Source organism: Anas acuta, chromosome 3 (assembly GCF_963932015.1).
Source record: "Anas acuta chromosome 3, bAnaAcu1.1, whole genome shotgun sequence".
NCBI lineage: Eukaryota > Metazoa > Chordata > Aves > Anseriformes > Anatidae > Anas > Anas acuta.
The window spans coordinates 112,117,155-112,141,786 of record NC_088981.1 but is presented as its reverse complement, the minus strand read 5'-3'; the positions used below and the strand labels follow the sequence as shown (position 1 = coordinate 112,141,786).

The window sequence follows — 24,632 nt, the reverse complement described above, 5'->3', positions numbered from 1 at the left end:
GCATTAACATCAAAGTGCTGCTTGATTCAATCACCTCTTCTGAACTTTAGTGATTTTGCCTGAAGACTGAAATGCCTGCCAAATGCATGAGTTTAAAAATTCAAAAGAAGTTATCTGAATGCAAGAGACCAACCAAAGGGCTAGAACATGTATTTTATTTATCAATATATCAGGGAAAAATAAAAAGAAAAGAAAAACAAAACAAACAAAAAAAATCCCCACCCAGTGAACTTCATTAATTCTTTGAATTTGTAGTTCTAGAGATAAAATTATCTTGTGCGTAAATATATAAATAATCCTCAAACACAACAAGCAGAGAATTTACAACTTTCTTAGAAAGCACAAAACACCAGGCCAGAGGGCAGAGGAACCAAAGGTATGTGTCTGGCCATCCCTTGCTGATGATTACATTCTGTAAGTGATTAATATAAGGCTGGCTGAGGTGTGTTAGGTTTTGGCATTACACAGACTGCTGCCTCTTCTCCAGGCACTTCTCAATATCATCCAGCACTTGGACAGCTGCTTTTGGAATGCGGGTCCCCGGACCAAACACGTTGGTAACGCCGGCTTCGTACAGGAAGTCATAATCCTGTCCAGAAAGAAATGTGAGATCCATAATTAACAGTGAAACAGAAAATTGATCTTTACAGTTGCTGTGTGCTCTGTCCTGCACACTGGGCCTGAGAAAACACATGCATCAACCCCCAGAGAGAGGCAGCGCAGCATCACGGGAAATGGCAAAAAAAATAGTTGGAGGAATAAAGAAATACTAAAAAACATCCACAGGAAAGGTCTTTTGTTTACTATCAGACTAATGCCAGATGCTTGAAAATATTCAGAAGTCACGTGGATGTGACCCAGAATAACCTAATGTAAATTTGATCTAACTTCTGATTTTGAAAATGCTGCTTTGAACAACAGCTTGGAACAGGAGACTGCTAGTGTTCTTTTGCAATCAAAGGAACTCTGATTTTATGATTTTCTTGAAACTCCAAAAAAAAAAAAAAAAAAAAAAAAGGGGGAGGGAGAAGAGGGAGAAGCAGTTATTTACTCTCTCGTGCTTTTCTATAGGATATTCTACACCTTTCCCAGCCACAGGCTAGTAGCATCCTATTAAGAGATACTGGACAAAACACAGTTTGTTGCTTAGAGAAACACTGCGAGCTTTGTTTGTTCATTTTAAATGTTTGTTCTTCCTGATCACTTACCTGATTGCCTGGAGAAAGAAGTCTGGGAAAAGGGAGTAACAATAGATTTGTTTGCAAATATCTCTAGACAGAAGGTAACCATCAAGGTGACGCAACCAGGCATATTGTGGATGAACCACTGAAAATTTCAGGAGAAAGGCACAGATCTGCCTGCAAGGGAATCCCAACAACTGTTCAACAGTTTAGAAGAAGTAGTTAAGGAGAGGGAATGAGAGGCAACACTAATCCTGATGACAGAAAACTGAGGAGAGGCTAAACAGAGACTAAGATGTGTAGCCTATAGATGCTGGGACCAACCACGTGTCTCAGTTACTACCTGTGCCTCTTCAGAACTGTTACTGGTAGCCATAAATTCCATTCAGACAGGAGCTAGCCTTTACCAGTATTATGCAAGATACTGGTAATCAAAAACAACTGAGCATAAGGAACAGCTCCCTGAGGTTAGTCTTTTCATAACATGACTTTATTCCATGCAATAAACAACGTAAGTTAAACCAGGACACGGTGTGCAGAAAAGCAGACCGAAGAGACCTGACAGCACTCTGCGACCACCCTGCAGATCTGTGCTGAGCCTTGCAATTGTGCACAGCAGCCTTCAGCACAGTAAATCACCTCTGACATTCAGAGAAAATAATAAATAGCTAAAAACAGCTCAGACAGAATTAAGGCGGTCTCCTGTTCTTGATGGAAATAACATTGACAGATACCTGAGGTGGGATGACACCTCCGCATATGACAAGGATGTCTGGCCGGCCGAGGGCATCCAGTTCTTTGATGAGCTCAGGCACAAGAGTTTTATGACCTGCTGCAAGTGTGCTCACCCCAACACAGTGCACGTCTGCATCGACTGCCTGCTGGGCCACTTCTCGAGGTGTCTGCATGGAAACAGGATTACATGACAATAGCCCCAGCCCGATTTTTCAGCAAGCTCTAGGGAGGAAAAAAAAAATCACTGTATTTGCAATACTGCTCAATCAGTCATACCTGGAAGAGAGGACCTATGTCCACGTCAAAGCCAATGTCTGCAAATCCTGTAGCAATAACTTTAGCTCCTCTATCATGGCCATCTTGACCCATCTTTGCAACCAGTATACGAGGCCTGCGCCCTTCACGATCCATGAACTTGTTAACCCTGATTGAAAACATGTATTGTATCATTGCAAGTCGCTGAGATTCATTAGAAGCATTTACACAAATTAAAAAAAAAAAAAAGAAAAGCCTAATTTCTTTACATCAAACCAAAGGATCTTCCAATTCATGGTTTGCTTATGTAGTCTGCACACTAGTTTAATATTCATTTAGTATTATATTTTAATATTCATGTTGTGTGATTACTAACCATTAACTATGTATTAACTATCCTGAACAATAAAACATTCTTTTTTGAGTAAAACCACTCTACTACTTTGCTGCTTTGCAACGGAAAAACACTGCATTCTCTGAGGATTTAATGAGTAGACTCACAACTAACTTAAACACAATTCTTAGATTTTTAGAATAATTATGACTGATTATTTCAAAAGTATGCATGGCACACAGGTTTGTGATGGGTCTTAGACATCCTGTGCACTGGCACATCACCATTTAAGAGGGCACAAGGTTGTCCAGAAAAGGATTACCATGCTCCCCTTTCTGTGTGCCCCCTTTTGGTGGTAGTTCAGACTTCTGTTGAATTAAAGTGACCGTGTAATCACAGGTTCAGAGATTAATCTTTCACCTCACTTCTCATTATCTGTGTACTGCCATAATCTGTCCCTGAGCGGGATGTTAAGACAACTGTTTTTTAGAAATATTACTAACATGAGTTTGTTAATATTGTACTGTTCTGAGCATTGTGTTAAGGATGGAGCTGTATGGACTTTTTGTGCCTGACCTAGCTGGGTTAATCACTGTAGGAATCCATTGGTTTAGTTTGGGGAAAGGAATGGCTCAAGACAGAGCATTTATCAGCACCGATTTAAACAGCCTCAGGAGATGCTGCCAGGACAACATGCATCATGTAAGAGCAATTAAAAAAAAAAAAGAAAAACAAAAAACAACACTCTGACATCTTAAAAAGGAATTATATCAAGGTGGCTAAGGGAAGCACACTGACTTCTACTTGATGATCTATAGGAGGAGTTTGATCTGCCTTCTCTATTACAAATACTTAAATTCAAACTAAATATTTGAAATAAGAAAAGGTGGTGTCATCTCCCAGCACAACTACCTTCACATTAGGCTAAACATCATCACTGCACAGCCATCAAGAAATTCCTTTTTAAGAGATTCTGTAAGATAAGCCCCAGCACAGCAGGGACTTATAAGCATTGATCCATGTTACACTGCCACCCACTATAGCAATTCAGCCTCTTCACCCAAGAAAGAGGACAGCTGCCAAAAGGCACCAATAGTCAGTGTTTTCACACATACTGCCATCCTCTGTTTTCTCCCTAGTGATATGAGTAAGTAACAACCGTAGGCTGACGTCCATGTGTGGATATCCAGACATATTTTAGCTTTACAGAGTTAGAGACAGTAAGAAAGAAGGTGCAGGAACAATTTATGTGATGTTCAAAACCAGATTTTGCAAATAAGAATTGCTGGAAATATTTGTAGAGACTACTATTACATGGTTTTCAAAGAAATCAATCCAATGTATTGAGATCTCATGCAGTGTTTCTCGGATTCTTAATCCCAAAGCTGCCTATTTGAACAAAATCCTCAAAGTATAAAACCAGCTCCGTGGATTTTGTTTACAAGCAAACAGAATTAAATTAAGTTCTGACTCTTATTACACTTATTTCTTCTCATCCTGATTACTTGCTTACAGGCACAAGAATGACTGTGCAGGCAGTTGTTTTGTTCCCCAACTCAGGTGTTGGAGAACGTTTTTTTAGGGCACAGTAAGCAGTAGCACATACACCTCATGGATTAAATGCAAGGCTACGTGAGGCTTCCTGGGAAGCTATTCTCACCTATTGATGGCATGAAGAATCTCATCACTCTCTCCAAACTCCTGGCGGTAAGCCCCGCTCACCATCCGGTCACTGGCTTTATGCTCTCCAAACACCTTCTTCATCGCATCTGTTATTTCTCCAACGGTGCACCTAGGACACAGAGTATTAATACTATCAGGAGGCTTCTATGAGAATGGGATAAAGAAATCACTGGCAGCGGCCCAACTATGTGCCTTACTGCAGGAGCAAATTCAATTGCACTCGTTTCCCCTGTGGTCCTACAACTCTGAACATCTGACTCATCCACTAACAGAACACAGGAGAGTATTTTTAAGAAAGCATGGTTCTGCTGATGTGAGAAGTGACTTTATATATGACAAGGCAACTGGGACTGTTGCACAGCAAAACATTTCAGCGAATCAAGTTCTCTCAGCTAGGAAATTTTTAATGCTCAGATTGCATTATCTTGCACTTGGACTCAAACTCAAAATGTAAATCAAGAGAATAAAAAAGAAGAAAATACCCCAAAGTAGACTGCAACCTAACTTGTTTACTGGAATTTGTTTCGACCTTGCTGTTTATATTTTAAGTACTTACTGTTCTTCTTATCTGCTTCTGACATAGCTCTTTTATCCACTGAGATGCAGAGGAAGCTAGGAAAATCCATTTACATGTAAATTACAAGCTCTGTTTGCTACTGGAGACACTGTGCATGTTAGAAATAAACCACATTTTACTGCTGTAGCTGCCAGAAGCACACCAGGTTGTGTTGCCTTCTCATACAAAAAGAAGAAATAAGTCTCTGTTTCAAAGCATTTAAAAATCTTGTGCTTAATGGATTCCACCTTTCCTGTGTAAAATCCACCATGCAGACTTGAACCAAAAAGACAGTGCTGTGATCCAATAACAAAAGAGCCCACAGCTAAATACTAAGAAAAGGAATCTACTTGGAAGGGAGAAACAGCTTATCTGTGGAGAAAGAGCAGTTCACCTAGTAGACCCATCACATCAAGCTTCTGCTGGTATGAAATTAACTGGGATTTAGTATTGTATAATGATTTTATGGTATGCCACTAAGTGCCTGATGAAATGTTACATCAATATATTCAGTAGAACTATTTTAGCTTATATTCGAATAGAAAAAGTTTAAAGAATTTGTACAAAAAACAAGTATGACTTGCTGCTGCAAACTTTGTCAAAGCAAAAGGAAGACAAATAGCACCCTTACAGTACACTTTGAAAGTATGCTTACAGAGACCAAACCCTATCCATTTGGCTACTGCTAAACACTTTTCAAACCCATGAAATTCACATTTTTTTCCTGTTGTCTAACATTTAGCTATAAGCTACTCTTAGGTGAAATTAGTTTAAGCATCCCCCAAATATTTTAATACAAAATGCTCAAAGTACATTTGTACAGGATGCAACTTCTTGTCCACAAACATTTATAAAAGGATGGCCAACGGAATTGTACTCAGTACCTACTGGAAATGCAAACAGCAGAAGGAATCCTATCTGATTCCTACCCTGCTCACTTCCAATATAACAGATGGATTTCTGCTGTATTAACACAATGATTCAGTACATTTCAGTGAGGTGTTTTACTTTCTGTGGCTGCCCAGCTGTTTTGCTTTTTTACTCATGTGTTGTATACTCAAACTGAACCATAGTTAACATGAGCCAGCAATGCGCACTTGCAGCCCAGAAAGCCAACCGTACCTGGGCTGCATCAAAAGCAGTGTGGCCAGAAGGCTGTGGGAGGAGAAGGTATTAGTGCCCCATCCCTGGAAGTGCTCAAGGCCAGGTTGGATGGGGCTTTGAGCAACCTGGTCTGGTGAGAAGTGTCCCTGCCCATGGCAGCAGGGTTGGAATAAAATGATCTTTAAGGTCTCTTCCAACCCAAACTAATTTGTGAGTCTATGGTTCGACAACCTCTAACTAATATAAAAAGGTAGAAATAGCAGAAATTCTGTCTTGAGCATAAAAGTGAGATCTGCAATGCACATGCTTGAAGGTGTCCTCTCTTATCTCTACTACACTACATGGTTGATGTGCTTTGTCTAGAAGAGAGCGTCATGCTGGAACACACATTTTTTACTCATGTTATTAAGACATGCTTGATCCTTTTTTTTCTTGCCATCCCTTCCCCCTGACCTTCTGGAATTTTCTTTTGAAAGCTCTCCTGCTTTTATCCACTTTCCTCCTCAGCACAACAAGGAGTTTATATCTGGATTCACGGTTCTTAGCTGAGAAAAACAACCAATGCAAAGTAACATCAAATTAATATTATCTGGAAGGCTGTGTGTGAATACTGTCTTCAAATTTATTAATTTGCCAAAAAATATTAAAAAAAAAATAGTTCTTAGTCCTGCTGCATCAGAGAGTGCCATCTATGTATCCACAGTGGGACAGCTGTCAGCTGCCAGCAATACAGCTTCTCAACATGATTAAAATCACATCTTTAATGACGATGACATTTTTCTTTAATCAGCTATCAGCTAATCATAACATTAGACAAGTTCTTTACAATCTGGATAAACAAAAACCTTCCTGGTTCTGTTTACCTTTACAGCAATATTTTATTCTAGATACGACTGTTATCATCTCAGTATATTAAAAACAGTGTAATTCTTATTATTAACTTATAGTTATTTCAATGCATGCTGATAAAACCCTACTAAACAATTATGCAAACCTGAGAGAGCAGAAGTCACTGTGCCTTTATTTTATAAATTTGTGTTTCCTTCATATGACTGTCACTCAGTTGTCTTTTGTGGAACGACACTTTGTTCACACCCTTTGTTTTGATGGTTCTCAGGTAATTTACAACCTAATCTATGGTTTTAAGTCAATCTATCATTTTGAAGTACAGACCAAAAGTTAGCTATAAAATCTTGTTTTATTTTTTATTAGCCTGTAGCCCTTAAAACATGTCTGATGGCAAGGACAGCCTGTTTCTACATAAACTGCTGTCTGTGTCCTATGAATTTCTGTACTTCAGCTGCAGAGGCTGGCTGCACAAATATCAGAAAGTCAATGACCATGATGTGCCTGTTAAGACTGTCACCTTCCGTCTGTTGAGTCTCACATTACTGCCACCCCCTCTGTGCATTTCACAAGCAATGAGAGGTAGCAGTGTGTAATCAGGTGACAAAGCACTATGAGGACACAGACTGGGCAGACCAAGCAGCAGCATTACACGCACTTCATGCCTTTGTACACCTTTGTCTACTACTTGTCAAGGATGAATGTGCTCACCTGAAAATCTTTTCCCATGTTGCCCTTAATAGAAGGGCTTCTTGTAAATGCACAGGTAGACATTCTGCTAGCAGTGTTGTGACAAGCTCTCCATGGGACAAAATGTATTCAAAATATGCCTGTTAGTGTTCCATGAAAAGGAATGAAGAAATTTGAGAAGTTACAGTAAAGAACAGGAGCGCATCACAATAAGAAGTGGATTTGGCTTGTTCATTTCTGGGGCATTTAGTTAATTAACGAACAGATAGATAGAGCATATTCTAGGCACAGATGCTGACTTTGAGGTAGGAATGAGAAGAGTCTTAAAAGAACCTTAGGTGAAAAAAATACACATTCCCACTGGACTCTAAAAGATGTCTTGCTGTTCTACATAAGAGAATCTTTTACATCTTTGCCTGACTAAGGAAACTTATTTCTCAATCAAAAAATGTTTTCACACCAAGCTCTGGTGCAAGGAAGGATGAAGCAACAGACTATATTAAGACTGCACATATCCATTTTCACATCTCAGACACTTCTCAAGCTCCCTGACCTATGAAACTGCAGGGTGCCTGAGAAACTTAGTTACTTGCTGAAACTGCTAAGAGTCTGAGCCTTAAACAACACAAGGTGCGTGAACAACATCATTTCAGAAGAGATATTTTATATCCCTATTGTTCTTTATGAGAAATGAAATCATAACTTTAGAAGAGTGTAAAATGTAATTGTCTGTCTTACAATATCAAACTGCAGCCATCATTTACTTACTGAAGAAAAAAACAAAACAGAACATCTTGAGAGACCAACTTTGCTGACACCATAGCCAAGAAGAGTTGAAAGATGAAAACGATCAATCACTTTTTACACAGCAGTTGGATATTCACCCTCACTCCCAGTACCTTGAACGCGCTGCTTCCACCGCAAGAGCCAGTAAATTGCCTTCACCTGTAGCTGCACACTGTGTTAGAGCAGCAAGACATCGCTGGGCTGCTGCTGGATCTCTGCTAGCCTTCACCTAAAGTGCAGAAGAAAAATACTCAGTCTGAGTAAGAAGCATTACGTGTTTTTAAACCAAAACTGCATAGCTATTTTCTATCTTAGTTTTAGAAAATGTCAAGTTCTCAATTTTGAAAGGTTAATTATATACTCATTATCTGAAAGACAGGGATTAAAACCCAATGAACAAAACATTTTTGTTTGAATTTTAATGTTTTTTTTTCTTGGAGTTTTCCAGCAGCCTGCACTGAATTTAACAAACAGAAATCCAGCTTCCCCACTAAACACCACCGTGTCCTCAGATATCTGAGGGTCATGTTTTCAGGAAGCCACCTTTCTGTGACATTTACTCAGGTTCTGCCTGCACTTATAACAACTCTAATATTTAAGAAGGTAGTTCCCACCTTATTAATCTTCTCGATCTGCTTGCTACGGACTGAAGAATTATCAATAGCCAGAACTTCAACTGTCTCCTCTTTTTCTAGCTGATGCTTGTTTACTCCAACAATTACTTCAGACCCTGTTTGCAGTGGAAACACCATAAACTTAGAATACATTTGCAAACTACTATGAAAGGACACCATAATTGTACAAGAAATTTTTGAGCAATATAATGCAGTGCTTTACTTTATATACTTCAAATAATTAAATAAATAAATGATAAGAAGGACTTAAGTCTATTTTCCATGTTTTATAAGAGATGGTTAAATGCATGAACAGTCAGTGAATAGTGGGCAGATAAAGGATTTGAAATAGAATATTTATCTTACAAACTCACTTAGTAGTGACTCACTAATATTTATCAGCTATTTTTCTCTTTTTAAGATTATGTAACTGAATTTTACAGAATTAAAAAAAATACTGGTCTCATACACTGCTCTACATTTTCTTTTCTTATTTTAGCAGACAAATAAGAAAGTGAAGTTCCTACTTAAAATTACTCCATGTGAATAAAAAATAAATTATTGTGTTCAAAAAGTGGATTTTAGCTTTCAGCCGGTATGGGCTTAACTATCATGTTATTTGCAATGTTTGATAACATTACTACACTCTCACTCTTGCATATTTTTATCATACATATACAAATGTATATTTGTATATATTTATACATATACACACTTCCACATACACTTATTATATGTGCATATTTATAATCACAAACAAAAAAATGTATCTTCCTCTAATACAAGATGACTCGGTTTTCCAGTCTTTAGGAGAAACGGACACTTCTCAAGCAAAATGAAAGATTTGGCCAGATACAGTCCATGCTGCCATCTGCTGGAGATCGCAGTTTAAAAATACTATCTCAAAAATTAAGCAATCAACTATGGTAGGCCCAAGATACTCCGTTAAAACAGTGTTTATAGTGCTTTGTCTAATCTGGACTTTGATACGTCAAGCAAGATTGTTTTTATATGGATACTAATTTCATACATACTGGTATCTCCAGAATTTTCACTGACATTCAATTAAAAACTTACCGTTTTATCACTCGCAATCTGCTATTCCTAAACTAAGAAGAAAACAAATGAAAGCAAATGTGTGTAAAAAAAAAAATTAGAAAAAGGTATTCTACTGGGAGTTTCCCCTTCTTTCATCACCATGCTCCCTACCAGAGTCAATCCTGGCTTGTCTTCGGGCTGCACACTCTTCAATACGAAGTTTGGGAATTCCCTCAGCAACAGCTTTGGCCATTCCACCCATTTCTTCAATCTCCTCAATGAGCTGAGAAATGCAGAGAATTGAGAAAAACAAAGTATTAGCAAGGTTCTCAAAATGATCTTTGCACTAATACTACCATTCAAATTCTTACAACATTTAAATATACAGTCTTGTGCGCTTAGAAGTGTTTCCTCTCTCTCTGCATCTCAGACTACAGGTTTTGGTATACGAAGTCCTTTTCTGTAGAGCTGCTTTCCAGCTGGGTGCTTCCAGCATATCCTGGTGCCTGGAGTTGTTCCTTCCCAGGTACAGGACTCTTTCTTCTCGAACTTGATAAGATTCTTGCCAGCCCATCCCTCCAGCCTGTCCAGGTCCCTCTGGATGGCAACACAGCCCTCTGGTGAGGCAGCCACTCACATCCAGCTTCATGTCATCCCTGAATTGTCTGAGGGTGTTCTCTATGCCCTCATCCAAATTATTAATAAAGATATAATAACTTACCCCTGAGGTACTCCATCGGTTACTGGCCTCCAAGTGGACTTTGTACCACTGCCCACTACCCTCGTGGTCTGCCTGTTCAGCCAGTTTTCATCTAGCCCATACTATGACAGGTTCTCAATGAGGCTCTTACAGAGGACAGCATCAAAGGCCTTTATAATTTGGCTATAAAACTTCACTTGCAATAACCCCTAAGTTTTAAGGTTTCAAGCAGACAACCATAGGCACGAGTAGGCACGTACCTAGGTAGGCTGGACTGACTCCTTCCACTTTTGAAGCCCCTTTTTTTCCTTACATGTGAAACAGAGATCGCATAAAGTCTTTAGACTTGATCATTTGATTTTTTTTTCTACACTGGGCCATTTTCTTTCTGAATGTAGTCTGCCAAAAGGCTGAAGTCTCTCTCTAAACATTACATTTTTAAAAAGTTCATTATTAAAAAATAAAAAATAAATCACTGAAGCATAAGTGTAAGAATTCCCTTTTAAGAAGCTACCAACATATCAAAGAGTACTTTAAAACATCTCTCAAAACGCTTATACCTAAATTTTTCACACAAAACACAAAAGGTCATGCAAACTGACCTTTAAAGCAGCTTCATAGACATCATTGGTGAGGCACTCCATGAGGTAAGATCCCCCCCAGGGGTCCGCCACTTTAGGAATCCCTGACTCCTCCTGTATTATGATCTGCGTATTCCGAGCAATGCGAGCACTCTTTACCGTAGGCAAACCCAAAGCTTCGTCAAAGGAATTTGTATGCAAGGACTGTGTACCCCCAAACACTGCAGCCATTGCTTCTATGGTAGTACGAATAACGTTGTTAAAGGGATCCTGGAAGGAAAAGAAAAGCTCTGAAGGACAAAGCTTCTGCTACAGGACTGAGGCATATCAGTCATGCATATACTACTGCAAAGAAAATTAATTAATTAATTAAATGAAGGCATAGAAGTTAAATGTATTTTAGTCAGGAAATAGATGAGAGTCGCACTTCTAACCTGCTCAGTGAGTGACCAGCCCGAAGTCTGACAATGAGCTCTCAGCAGAAGAGATTTGGGATCCTTGGGTTTAAACATTTTCTCTACCAAGTGAGCCCACAGCCGCCTCCCAGCTCGTAGCTTAGCTATTTCCATATAGAAATTCATGCCAATTCCCCAGAAGAAGGAAAGTCTGGAATAATAAAGCACAAACAGGATAAAACTTTAATAAAACAGAGGTTTTTAGATTGGTTTAAAGGACAAGTCCTAGAGCAAGATCTCTGATTAATTTACTTTTACAGATATAACCTCAACATAAGATGTTGGGAATGTTCCTGGACACTGATGCCACTTGCTACAGAATGACACACATCTATGCCAATAAACTGTCCTGGTTAGCCTGGAGAAGAGTGAGATGGGATCTTATCAATTTATACAAATATCTTAAGGGAGGGTGTCAAGAGGATGGGGCCGGACTCCTTTCAGTGGTGCCCAGAGCAGGACAAGAGGCAATGGGCAGTGCCTCTTGCTAGTGCCACTGGTTGCTGGAACTGCTAAAATGTCCCTAGGGATTGTAGGGATTGTTTCGGGGAACCCCAGGTGAAGCAGTGCTCCAGCAGGTCATCAATACAGACAATGATGTTCTAGTTTTCAGGAACTCTCCTGGACACAATCTTCTTGTGTAGCTATCACTCACAAACTAGAAGAAGTCATTACAGATTATAAGTAAGTTTCCATCCTTCTGACAATTTTAATCCAAATTCAATATCAGTTCAATACTGGATAGCATATCAGGGAACACACCAATTGACCTACTTTTTTATAAATAACTTCTAAGATTTATAAAAGCAAATATGTTTAGTAAAAGCCCATAAAACTAAATATACAAAAAATGCACTGAATTAGCAACTGGAACAATTTGCCAAAGGCTCTCACAGTCTCTGTCACCAGAAAGCCCGACAACAATGCTGGATCTTTTTCTAAATTATCCACTTTAGTTTTGTCACAAATCTTGGAAACAGAGCTTAATTCAACTGTGTCCTACAGTTTGACTGTGCAACAGGCTGCAGGAACCACATCTGTTTCTTAGACTCCCTGTATATTTAGGTAATGTGTAAAACAGAAAGACTAGACACTGAAATTGTGATTCTGTTTGGTTTGGCAGTAATTAAACAATGATACAATGTTTTGGTGAAAATGAAAAGACACTTTTAGGAAACAGGCAATTGTAAATTCTTTGCAATACCTTAACTTTTCCTTTGCTAAACATGTATTTTTTCAAGTATTTTAAAGTAATGCTAGGTAACAAAAGACTCAATAACAATGCAAGAGCTTGTGATACATTCTCCAGTTCTAAAGCTACAACTGTATTGGCAGTGCTTGGGCTTCTGAATGAATTTTATTCAGTTAGCACAGATGTAGTCTGGGGGCTGTTGTGGACCAGATAGGTTTTTTTGTTTGTTTGTTTTGTTGCTGCAAAGTTTAAATGGTAGCAAAATGTATTTGCAATAACAGCACTGCCACTATTGACTGAGAATGTAGAAATACTGAAGAACATTTAATGTTAAAGTAGGACTTTTACCAAAAACGAGTTTTGTACTTGTAAGTTTGTTTAGCTCACCGTGGTGCGAATTCATCAATGGTGAGGCCAGCTTTAAGTCCGGTTCTGCAGTACTCCAAGCCATCTGCTATAGTATAAGCTAATTCCAGAATGGCATCAGCTCCTGCCTCTTGCATGTGGTATCCACTGATTGAAATGGAATTAAATTTTGGCATATACTGCAAAAATAAAAGACAACAGTGTATGAAAGCAGAAGGGAGGGGAGAATCAGATAATTGTGCTATCAACACCCAGAAATAATCCATTATTTGTAGATTGCAAATACAGCACACTATATGGTGTTTTCAGATGTTTATTTCACATGCTTTTACCTTTTTTCATTATTTATTGTGTTTAAGCGATCATTCATCATGATCATTCTTTCTCAATGTGTCCCACTCTTCAGTGAAAATGCAACTAAGAAAACAATTTGTAGTAGTGAACTTTGGTACTTCAGGACTTTACTCTTTTCATTACTTTCTTCTCATGCTTCATTTCACAGCAGAAGTCCTTCAAGATTTCTTACCTCCTTGCTCCTGCTTACAGCTGCATAATGCTTCTTAACTATGTGGCTTCTCATTCTCTATGCCACCAACAGCCTCTCTACTCCTTGCCTCTATGATTCTTGCCATGTTTTCAGACTTAGTCTTAATCTGGCTCTGATTTAAATTTACTCAACCTTGTGTTAAGTTGTACTCCTGTCTGCTTCCACAACTGCATCCTTCTCTACAATAGGCCTTCCTTCCTGTCTTCTGCGTTGCTCTGCATGGTTCCTCATACGTAGGTAATGAGGTGTAATAAAGTAAATGCACTTGAACAACGAATACCTTTGAGGTGTACTGGAAGATGTCCGCAATAATCCGCATGGATGGTTCTGGGGGGAAGATGTATGTATTCCGGACCATGAACTCCTTCAGTATGTCATTCTGGATCGTCCCTGTCAGCTTGGCCTGAGGCACTCCCTGCTCCTCTCCGGTCACAATGAACGTGGCCAACACAGGAATGACTGCTCCATTCATTGTCATAGAAACAGACATTTTCTCTAAAGGAATTCCATCAAAAAGGATTTTGGTGTCTTCCACTGTATCAATGGCAACTCCAGCCATTCCAACATCCCCTCGAACTCGTGGATTATCTGAATCATAACCACGATGGGTAGCTAAGTCAAAAGCAACAGACAATCCCTGTTGGCCAGCTAAGCGAGAGGAAAGAAACAAAACAAAACACAGAAAAACTGAGATTCAGAAGTGTTAAACAGTTGAATTAGAATTGAATCTAATTTTATTAATTTTATTTTACATCATGCAGCTTTGTACAATAAGCCCATTTTTAACGTTCAGCACTGCTCCCTGCCCAAACCTGTCCAAGGTTATCTAATCTATGGTAAATTTAAACTTTCAATGAAAAAGCCTTCAACTGACAAAAAAAAATATTGTAATCTTTCCAGCTCAGCCACATAATCAACTCGCTGTGCTTAACAAACTACTGAGTAAAATTTTATCCACAAATTAGAAATGTGCATATACAATTAGTGTCAGGACTTACACCCAGAAGTATTACTGGGTGGAAACAAGCAGTAGCTGGAAACAAAAACGTGATAAACCATGTCCCATTAACTTCTTATCATAAATCAAACACATGCACACTGATTGTTTCCATGGCTCTTCCGACATATGCAGATTATTCCTGATGAGAAGTGATGCATTATTAAATCTATAGCAATTATTTATATGAAGAACTGGACTGTTAGAGCTCTTTGGCAGACTTGCTGCTGCAACCTGAGAGCAGTACTTGGGACTACAAATCCCAGACATTCATCCCCTGATTAACATCGCTGCTCCTAAACAAACTGTATCTAATCCCTTTGCGAATCAGCTTATCATCATCATCAGAACTCTTAATGGTCAGATCCCAGCCACCACTGTTCCTCTAAAAAACTAGGTGTTAGCTCTGAAGCACAGTGACAACAATTTTAATTTGTCTAGCTCACTGTTGAAACATGCAAAACAAATTTCATCTGTTGTGAGAACTGATGATTAATTATATTTCGGCACTGCTCAAATTAAAGAGTGATTTAAATTGAATTATTAAAAATGCTTTACAAAAACCTAGGTTAGATTCAGAATCAATGCTAACAAATTCAGTATTAATACAACTATTAACACAAGAATAGAGTTAAAATTACAATGTTAAAACTCAGATGACGTTGAAAAATTCCAGCAGCAAGCATTTTGGAGGAACAAAGCGAGCAGTGCTACCAGTTGGCCCAAGCCTTAAAACTGCCTCCCCAGCAACTTTCAGCAGTAAGGCAGAATGTATTTACAACGGTCTCTTTCGAAATATTTGTTTGCAAACCTCTAATACGCTGGATTTGTGTTTCCCTAATTCACTGAGACTTTTACAAATGCAAAGATTCAATACCTCCAAGAATACTGCAGCAGCTAGTACTGCTTCACGTTAGCTAACCAAAATAAGGTAAAAGGTAAAAATTCCCCAAAAAATCTCTCCTCCCCTCCAGCCTTCAACATCGTCATTTTGCATAAGAAGGACTGTGAAGACGGATGTAAAAGCACCACAGATCTATTACATGGAATGCAAATGCCAGGGGTCTGTTCTTCTGACTGGGAAGGTTGGAACTAGCTTCAAAAAGCAGCATAGCTGGTGTAAAACAAATGTGTCAGTCTAACAAGATTAACTTTTCAGCGGTGCTTTTGCAATACTCAAAAGTACATTATGGTGACACTGGCTATTACTTAAACAGATTGCAGCAAATCACAATACTCCGCAGAAATATTGGGGAAACTGCTCTCAAATAATGAAAGTACCAATAGTTTTGGAAGCTGACTTTCCTAGTATACCATGAATGACACCATTCATATGTATTTGCATGAGTTCGTTAAAAGCTTACAAAATGAGATGGAAACCCAAAATGTCAGAATGCTTTAATTCCAGAAATAACTAAGTGACAAATTTCAGCAGATTTGTTCTCTGCGGTATTCAATTATGGTCAAAAAACAAGAGCAAAGTGATCCTTGATCTCTACTGTTTGGACCCTGGGATGCAGCCAAATACTGTCTCTGCCAGCGTCAAGGCAAAACTAAAGATAGCATTTAACACATTCCTATTTCCAGCTCAGTAGTAAAATGAAGCAAGGAGAGTTTCAGAAATGATCCAATTTACGGCTACTAAAGAAATACAGTGCCACTGGGAAGAGATAATTATGGCTACTAAAGAAATACAGTGCCATTGGGAAGAGACGATCAGAAATCAAACCCCACCAGGCTGCATAATCATATTTTCCACATAATTTGACATGTGACTGGTTCCCATTGCTTTGTATGGCAGAGTGGCCTCCCACATAAGCTCTCTTACCTTTAATATTGTCCTTGTAGAACTTGTTGCTCTCCTCCACTGTACTGAAGCCAGCGTACTGGCGGATGGTCCATGGCCTATACGTGTACATGGTGGGGTATGGCCCTCGCGTGAAAGGTTTCACCCCCGGCAGCTCCTCGGGGAGATCTTTCGTGTCCCTTTTGGAGTACAAGGGCTTGATGTCGATCCCCTCTGGGGTACGCCATATTAAATCCTTCGGGTTCTTGCCTTTCAGCTGCTTCTCAGCAAGGGCAGCCCACTCGGGGTGCAGCGGCTGCCTGTGCAGCGACCGCCATGTGAGCCTGCAGGCTGGAAGCTGCGCCGGGCAAATGCAGCAGCAGGGCCGCAGGCGCAGGAAAGCATCCTTCGCTCTCAGCATCTTTGCTCCAGTGGTTGGCCAGCACGGTGTAAGCTGAAGGGATTAAAATTAAATATTTTACATTACCATATAGATCTGAGATAGGAGAAGTCTGCTTGAAAGTTTAAGTTTGTTAAAGCCAAAACAATTACTCAGGAGAAAAGAGAAGTGTATTCACTAGCTGATTTGACAGACTCCTTCTCCCCTTGTCTTTCAACCAAATAATGCATAAAAGTTCATGAAAAATCCTACATTTTCCTCTAGCAAGGGAAGATATTCCAACTCATCTACAGCCACAAATGAATTGTGCACCTTATTTCAGTCCCTAAGCTGCACCACCATTAATCAGTGAAAGTCAGTGCAATGCACACACACAGTCTCCTGTCTCCTCATCTTCCCACCACCTGTCTCTGATCTATGAATTCCTTTAGGTCAAACAGGAGCCACCAACACCAAACAGGAACTCTGAAATGAGGGCACTGTCAGCAAATTGCTGACATTCCAGAAGGTTTCAGAAAGGTGGTTTGGGCTGGATGAAAATCAGGGCTATGCTGGGAAGGAAACAAAGCAATAAAACCTCGTGTGAGAGAAAACAGGAATAACAGAAATTGCAAAGCTCACCCCATCATGTGTGACACTGAGATGCGGGATAAATCCCCCCAAGCTGTAAGATCCTCAGCTTCAGCCCCATGTCCCCCATCCCTACGCTTTTCAAACCAAGCCAAAACCTCCACAGCTTGGCTCCGGGGCCCAGCCACCTCCTCTCTGCCTCACCACAACCCCTGGAAACCCCTGACTATCTCCAGAGAAGGAGACCCCACTCAGCCCTCACAGTCCCCCCCCAAATCCTCCCCAAAGCCCTCCCAGCCCCCCCGGCCCGCCCCCTCACCCCCCTCGGTGCCCAGCAGGGACCCCAGGCCCACCGCGAGGCCTCCCCGGGCACTCACGGCGCTGTTCGGGCCGGGACGGGCCCCGGGGCGGTGCCGACCCCCGCGGTCCCCTCAGCGCCCCTCAGGCCCCCGGCCGGTGCCCACACGCGCACTGCGCATGCGCCTCACCCGCCCCTTCCCCTCCCCTCTTCGCTATGCGCATGCCCTCGGTTGCGCGGGTAAAACGGGTCGGTAACGGCTCGGAGCCGGGACACGGAGCCGGTGGGAGCCGTGAGGAGGCGACAGCAGCGGGGTGAGTCTGTGCGCGGGGAGTTGTTGTGGGGGCTGCCGCTGTGTTGGCTGCTAGGGGCAGGGGGTTAGGGGAAGGCGGTGTTGGTTGTAAGGACTACAACTCCCAGCAGGCTTTTCGGCCGGAGCGCCTGTTGTGGTGTTGGGGCTCGCAGCGTTTGCATGCTGGGAGTTGTAGTGCGCTACACGTATCCTGTGTACATGTATCCTGGCATTTCTTTCCTTTTGCTTGTTAACGTGCACTTTGTATCGGACGGATTATAATTGCTGGATTCTTTGTGTCCTTCTTTGTCATTTGATTTACAGACAATGAAACATCACCCTGCATCTTCCAGTAAAAGGGGGGAGACCGCTAATGAGGGAACAGCAAGAAAACCTACCAGCAAAAAAAAGGGAACGGATGGAGAAAAAAGAAAACAAGCTCAAAAACGAAAGGTAATCATTATTTTGGGCCAAATAAGTTAAAAAATAACCCATGAAAGAAAGATGGATATTTGCCCGTTTTTCTGCTGGATTTCGTATATTTCATACCTTTCATTAAAGGCAGTCCTCCTGAGGAAACGTCCAGTGTGGACAGTTCCTTTGAGGCCATTGTGGTTTAACCTTGGTAGGCAGCTCAGCCACACACAGCTGCTTGCTCATTCCCCCACAGTGGGATGGGGATGATATAAAGGTGAAAACAGGAAAACTTACTAGGGTAAAAGGTAAAGCAAAAGCTAAACACCCAAACAAAGCAAAATAAGGAATTCACTCACAGCTTCCCATTGGCCAGCAGATGTTGAGCTGTTTCCAGGACAGCTCCATCATGCATAAGAGTTTCTTGGGAAGACAAATGCCGTACCCTCACACACCCCATCTTCTGGAGTCAGCTGCCCTGGCTGTGTCCCCTCCCAGCCTCTTGCACACCCCCAGCCTTGCTGGCAGGAGTGTGTGAGAAGCAGAAAAAACTTTGGTGCTGTGTAAGCAGTCTTCAACAACAGCTAAAACCCTGTCTTATCCACAATGTCTCGGTCACAAATTTAAAAATGGTGCTATACAAGCTGCTGGGAAGAAAACTAACACTGTCCCAGCCAAAAACATAATAGAGACCCCCTGTCATAACTAGGAACTGTGGAAACCAGGGGGCAGGTGTGTGCTACCGTGTGTTTGGTCAACAGAGGGAAGTGTTGCCTGATGGCTAACAAGAAGACAAGCTGGCTTGTAGTTTTGAAGACCTGCATAGCCTCTATTTGAACAGAGTGATGAAATCTAAGTTCCTTTGGCTCGGGTAACATTTATTCAGTCCTGGAAAATATTCTCTCCATATCTCAGGATTGGCCTGGGCAGCTTACTGTTGGAAAGAGTTTGCTTAACAGCTTACCATATGAGCAGTGTGAGCTCAGTGCTCGCTAGGCAAATATCTTGTGTATTTTTTATTTCATGGCCTATTCTTGGAATGGGAGGAACTAAGAAGAATGAATCGCTTTCCTTAACCTGCTTGAGATTAATTACAGTGTCACAGTTCAGAAAGCCTTTTCTGTAGTCAATAGTAGCAGCTGAATGTCAAGCATTGAAGTGCTTTCATGTGCTTTTTATGGTGGGTTAATGCTAGTAAATAAATGGTTGCACAGCAGAGAATGTCTTAAAATTGCAACATTTGTAGTAAATCTTTCTTTTCAGGGAGTCACTCAGACAGTCAAAAGGAAAAGTAATGAAGATGAGGGTTATTCCCCTGCAGGTAAGATTCTGTTCTTTCCTTATTTTTATCTCTCACAAACAACAGTGCCATCAGTACCTGCTATGTTGAAACTGTAGATGTCTAAGATACGTCACTGAAATGAGTTTCAGGGTTTTCTTTTTTAACAGTAACAGTTCATATTTGTAGTACAGTCTTAGTATGTATTCATGTTATATGTTGTATATGCAGGTATTAATAATACAAACAAAAGTGTAAGTCCTGTTCTTCTCATGTGAAGTTCCACTATAACACTTAGAATGTTTTAACTTCTACCTCATGTGTCTTTGTCTGCTCTGTTAACCTTCTGTCTTCAGACTGACTTGTATTGCATTGAATGTAGAAGTGAGGAAAGCCAAAATGAAATTACAAAAATAAAATATGAATTTACACAAGTGAGAGAATCAACACAGCAGGGGCCTTGTCTTGTTTGTATCTCCAGCAGTTTTGGAAAAGTATCTGGTTATAATGGAAGCTACTGTAGAAAAGAACCTTTTTGTACTTTGTGCTTTTTAAAGAAATTGTCACTTGCAAATAAAAACACCACCTAATATGGATGGATTTGATCTGATATTTTTGTGAGATGGGAAAAATACAAACCACTGCATCTTCGACTACTGCATGACTGAGTTGTAACAAAGCTGCTTATCCAGGTTCAACAAATTGTATCCTTTCCTTTCTTTCTTTGTGTTCTCAGGTGAAAGAGGTCATTCCAAAAAAGTGAAGCTAACCAGTGCTAAAACGGAATCTTGGCAGACTCTCTCAGAGAGCAGCAGGAAGTTTCTGGAAAGTGTAATTGACTCAGGAATACTGTAAGTGCCAAATATCCTGGTGATTCTTTTCTTTATTCCCCAGGGAATAAAGTAAAAGTCATGACATTGCCCGAGTCAGAAAAGCTGACTCAGTGCTGGAGGCACAGTCTCACCAGCGCTGAGCATAGAAGAGCAATTGCTTCCTGCACTGCTTCTGATGCAGGTCAGGATGCCATTCTGGGCACATTGCTGGCTCATGTTCAGCTGGCTGTTGACCAGCACCCACAAGTCCTTTTCTTTTGAAGAATGTGTGATATAACTTTTTGTGAAACTGGAAACTTTCAGCTAGAGAAGTTCTGACTATATTTACTTGACTTGATGTCTTCTGTGCTTGCAGGCTTTCAGATTTAAAAAACAAAAACAAACAAAAAAAAAAAACACTTTGCCTTTATTTTCTTTCTAGATCTATTTTGTGCCAACAAAGTGGGAAAAAAGGAGATGTTCAGAAACACCTGAACGTGTTGAAAGAGAGGTAAGAAATCCATAATTTGGAGAGAAAAAGAGAAAAGGGAATTTGGTTTACCCAGTTGTTCCGTGCCATAGTCGGAGGATTGCTTCTGGGAGCATCACACTTAGGAAAACTTGGAAGGGAGAGTGGATGCAAAGTCAAAGAGGGAGATATTTTGACAGTGGACAAGCAAGTGTTGTTGAAAGTATCCAGACCCATTTTAGCTACTTCTACAGAAGTAGCAGGACTAAGGAGGATTAAGATTCTTAACAGCTCCTTTAATAAGCTTTATACTTACTTAGTAGGGTTTACGTTTGTTGGCAACTATTTTGTTATCATCATTTTATGATAGAGGCAGGAGTAGTGAGCTAAATTTTCTTGAATTCTAATTCATTTTGTGACTGTTAAAGTTAATTCAAAGAGAAGGCAAAGGGGGAAAAAAAAAATGTAGGCCATAGCTTGGAGTCTTTTTATGTCGTTAAGGGAACAATTGTTTGTGGCTGAGAATTTTGGTGTCCGTATGGGTTGGTATACCATACCCTTATCAACATCGGGCCTAAACCTGTATGCTGCTTTCTTTGGTCTTCTAGTATATCAAGATGTGAACACGAGCAGCTAGTTTTTTGTAACTTGTTTTCTTTTTTTATGCTTCATTTGTGATGTGTCCAGTCTGATTTCTGAGTTGCCGAACTCCTTCTGCACCTCCATATCAAATATGTATAGACTGTGACAGTTTGATGTATGTAACAAGAAGATACTTGGACTTCAGCAAAGTATTTGACATTGTTTCCTACAGTAAACAACTGACAGGCCTGTAATTCCCTGGATCCTCCTTGCGCTTTTTGTAGACAGGCATCATGTTTGCTAACCTTCAGTTAGTGAATTTTGGAATTCCATTTTGGAAAAGAAACTGGGACAGCTTTTCTTCCCGTCTTAATATTTTTACCTCACTGACAACAATTGGCTAAACTGAGTTTAGTTTCTCCTCAGAGATTCATTAGTACTCTTTTTTTTTTTTTTTTCCGAAGAACTGCAAACAGATCATGCTTGCTTTCTCTTTTATAAAGGATGCTGAGACTTTTCAAGACCTTAAGGGTGCCCCCAGGGAAGCTGGGTGAGCTGAAGAATATCCTGAGCCTTCAGCTGGCAGAGAAACAAATGCTTGAGGCAAATGAAAAGACTTTGATACAACTGCAGGTATGAAAGACATGGAAAGGAAGAAAATAGGTGTTGTGATGCTGCTCCTCAGTGCATTGTAACTTTTTATTAGAAGGACTGCTGGCTATGCCTGTACTTTTGTGGAAGAGTAGTCCAGTGTTTACCACTGTTTAGCTACAGAGCAGAGTATTTTTTTCTTTTTTTCAGTGACTTGGCTGATGCTGTGGAGAAGAGACACTAAGCTCTCAATATGTTTTAAAGTACTATCAGGAGATGGAACCGATGTTAATTCTTTAAGTTAATTTTGTGTATTTCTTGTTATGTTTTTTTTCCATTCTTCAGGACTGTTTGTATAGGGACACAAAAGACTCACGATTTCTAAAGCAGATTTTGTTCTGTATTTGTTTATATTTTATCGTAGGAAGAAATAACTGAAGCTGAGCGATCAGCAGAACACATTGAAGAAACTATAAATAGACTGCAGAACAAAATCCAGACGCTCAAGAGACAGTTAGAGGAAGATGAAAAAAAGGCCCAGAAGGTATTGGCACTAGGTCTTGATGCATTCCTCTAAGGAGAAGGTGCTTCAAGAGCTAGCGCACGTGAGCTGTTTCTGCAGAGAGTGTTGTATAAAGAGGGACTCATCTGCCTTTGAGAATGTCTTTTACATTTTTTCAACTTCAGTTGCAAACTGAAAGTTCAGCTTTATTTATTTTTTCTTTCTAGGTGTTCCAGGAAGGTGGCACTGGGGCACTCCACCTTCCAGAACTCCCCAAGCGCAGTTTACAGGCACCCTCTTTGCAGGTGAGCATGGAATATGTTTTCAGAGGCAGCTTGATGATGAGAAGGAAGACACCAGAAAGTGCTTTTATTACTTAAACAGTGTCAGAGAGGGCAATTTATCTGAAAGTTTCTCCTTTTTTTTTTTTTCCTTCTCTTCATTCAGGGCTATATAATGAGCTTGTGTTTTAAAAATAGAACAAAACCCTAGAAAACATGCCACTTAAAGAAACACTTGTCTTTTCTTATGAGCCCTATGGTCCCAGAGAGTACATAATCATTTCTGAATTATATCTCTGTGTAACTCTGATAGAATGAAACAGAGTTCCTTCTGTTCCTTTAAATATCTTATTTTTAACTGAATTGAAATACAGTTAGTCTACATGAATGTCTGATGAAGTGAAACTTCTGTTGGACTCAATATAATCATTTGTTTAATTTATGTTGTCTTTTTTCCCTTTTAGGACGAAATTTTGAAGATAACAAATCAGAAGGGCCTTTTAAAGGATATGAATACTATTCAGCAGTCAGCTGATATGAAGAACATGTTAACCCTCATTGAAAAGATACATGAGAAGGTGGACTTCCTTTAAGAGACCAAAATATATGGTGTCTCCTTTTGAAGCAAAATGATGTGTGCTGGTGTACTCAGTAGAGCAGTGGGATGCTGATCACAGAAATGGCACTTTGTTCCTAATGGCTTTACTGTTTTGACCGCTGAACATAAATCTGTATCTACATTCTGGGATTCTAATGATATAAGTGATCAATAATCAATATTGATCAAGAAACGTATTTATCTTTCTGACCTGTGATGGCTTCTAATATTTATATATACTGCCTTAGGAGAAGGGAGGGAGGTGGAACTTGAGTTTTATCTGTGTATTTTTATGTAGTAAGGTAACCCATTATAGTTTGACTTTTATATTGCATCTGTAAATTGGTGAAAGCAGAACCTGTTAAACTAACATTCATTTTGAAGTTAAATCCTCTTTAAACCTGAAGCATATAATAAAAGTGTTTAGTGCTCAGTTGCAAATCTCCTTTTCAACTTTCACATCTTTTTAATAAATAATAATTAAAAAAAAAAAAGAAATGCAGGAGATTTATTTCTACATTTTCGTATTCACTGCTTCTCAAAAGACATTCAAATGTTGTTTATCCAGGTCATTGGAGAAAGTGGGTAAGAACATTATAGAGCCAAGTTCTAATCTCCAAGTTGAGAACTTGTCTCATATTTCATTAGTTGCCAGATATTCTGCAGTTTTAGAGAAAGATCTTTGACTTCATTTTCTTTTCCCTGTGCACTTTCACCTCCTGTATTTTTCCAAGGTAGAGTTTCTCCTTTACACAATGCATTTATGCAGTGCTTTCTCTTGCCAGCAGTGTTCTTTCAACTGACTTGCCACACAACCTCTTGGTTCTTTTGCTTACAAGCAACTGATACTCTTAATGAAACGTGGTAATTATCTCCATTCTCCTATGAGAGATTAAAAGCCTCTCTAGTTGTTCTGTGTAGAAGGAATACCGGACTAAGTACTTGCTTGCTTTATACTTAATCACAAGATAAATATTTCTCAATACCTAATCTTCTTTTTAAATTTTGGATCATTCTACTAGGGGAGGACTTACAGACATAACCACTACCCCCAAGTAATTTAATTCAGATTAGGAGCTAATGATGTTTTTTCCGTAT

General features: G+C 39.9%; 2 protein-coding genes across 3 annotated transcripts; one reads left to right on the top strand and one right to left on the bottom strand.

Annotated features, from left to right (window-relative positions):
• Window positions 1-133: 133 nt before the first annotated feature.
• On the bottom strand, window positions 134-17,917 carry MMUT (methylmalonyl-CoA mutase). Of its 2 annotated transcripts, none has more exons than XM_068678785.1 (13): window positions 17,794-17,917; window positions 16,489-16,900; window positions 13,944-14,311; window positions 13,138-13,295; window positions 11,538-11,709; window positions 11,125-11,373; window positions 9,994-10,105; window positions 8,785-8,900; window positions 8,284-8,399; window positions 4,166-4,297; window positions 2,193-2,340; window positions 1,916-2,083; window positions 134-589 (listed from the first exon to the last, which is right to left on the bottom strand). In XM_068678785.1, exons 2-13 carry the CDS (start codon window positions 16,865-16,867, stop codon window positions 461-463), a joined length of 2,247 nt encoding a protein of 748 aa, XP_068534886.1. In that variant the 5' UTR covers window positions 16,868-16,900; window positions 17,794-17,917; the 3' UTR covers window positions 134-460. The 2 variants fall into 2 exon arrangements, with proteins under 2 accessions (XP_068534886.1, XP_068534887.1); XM_068678786.1 differs by having other exon boundaries at window positions 17,770-17,884.
• CENPQ (centromere protein Q) lies at window positions 17,888-23,975 on the top strand. The gene is made up of 9 exons (XM_068678789.1): window positions 17,888-18,028; window positions 18,331-18,459; window positions 19,684-19,741; window positions 20,436-20,550; window positions 20,954-21,022; window positions 22,066-22,195; window positions 22,578-22,697; window positions 22,883-22,960; window positions 23,401-23,975. Exons 2-9 carry the CDS (start codon window positions 18,334-18,336, stop codon window positions 23,527-23,529), a joined length of 825 nt encoding a protein of 274 aa, XP_068534890.1. The 5' UTR covers window positions 17,888-18,028; window positions 18,331-18,333; the 3' UTR covers window positions 23,530-23,975.
• Window positions 23,976-24,632: the final 657 nt, after the last annotated feature.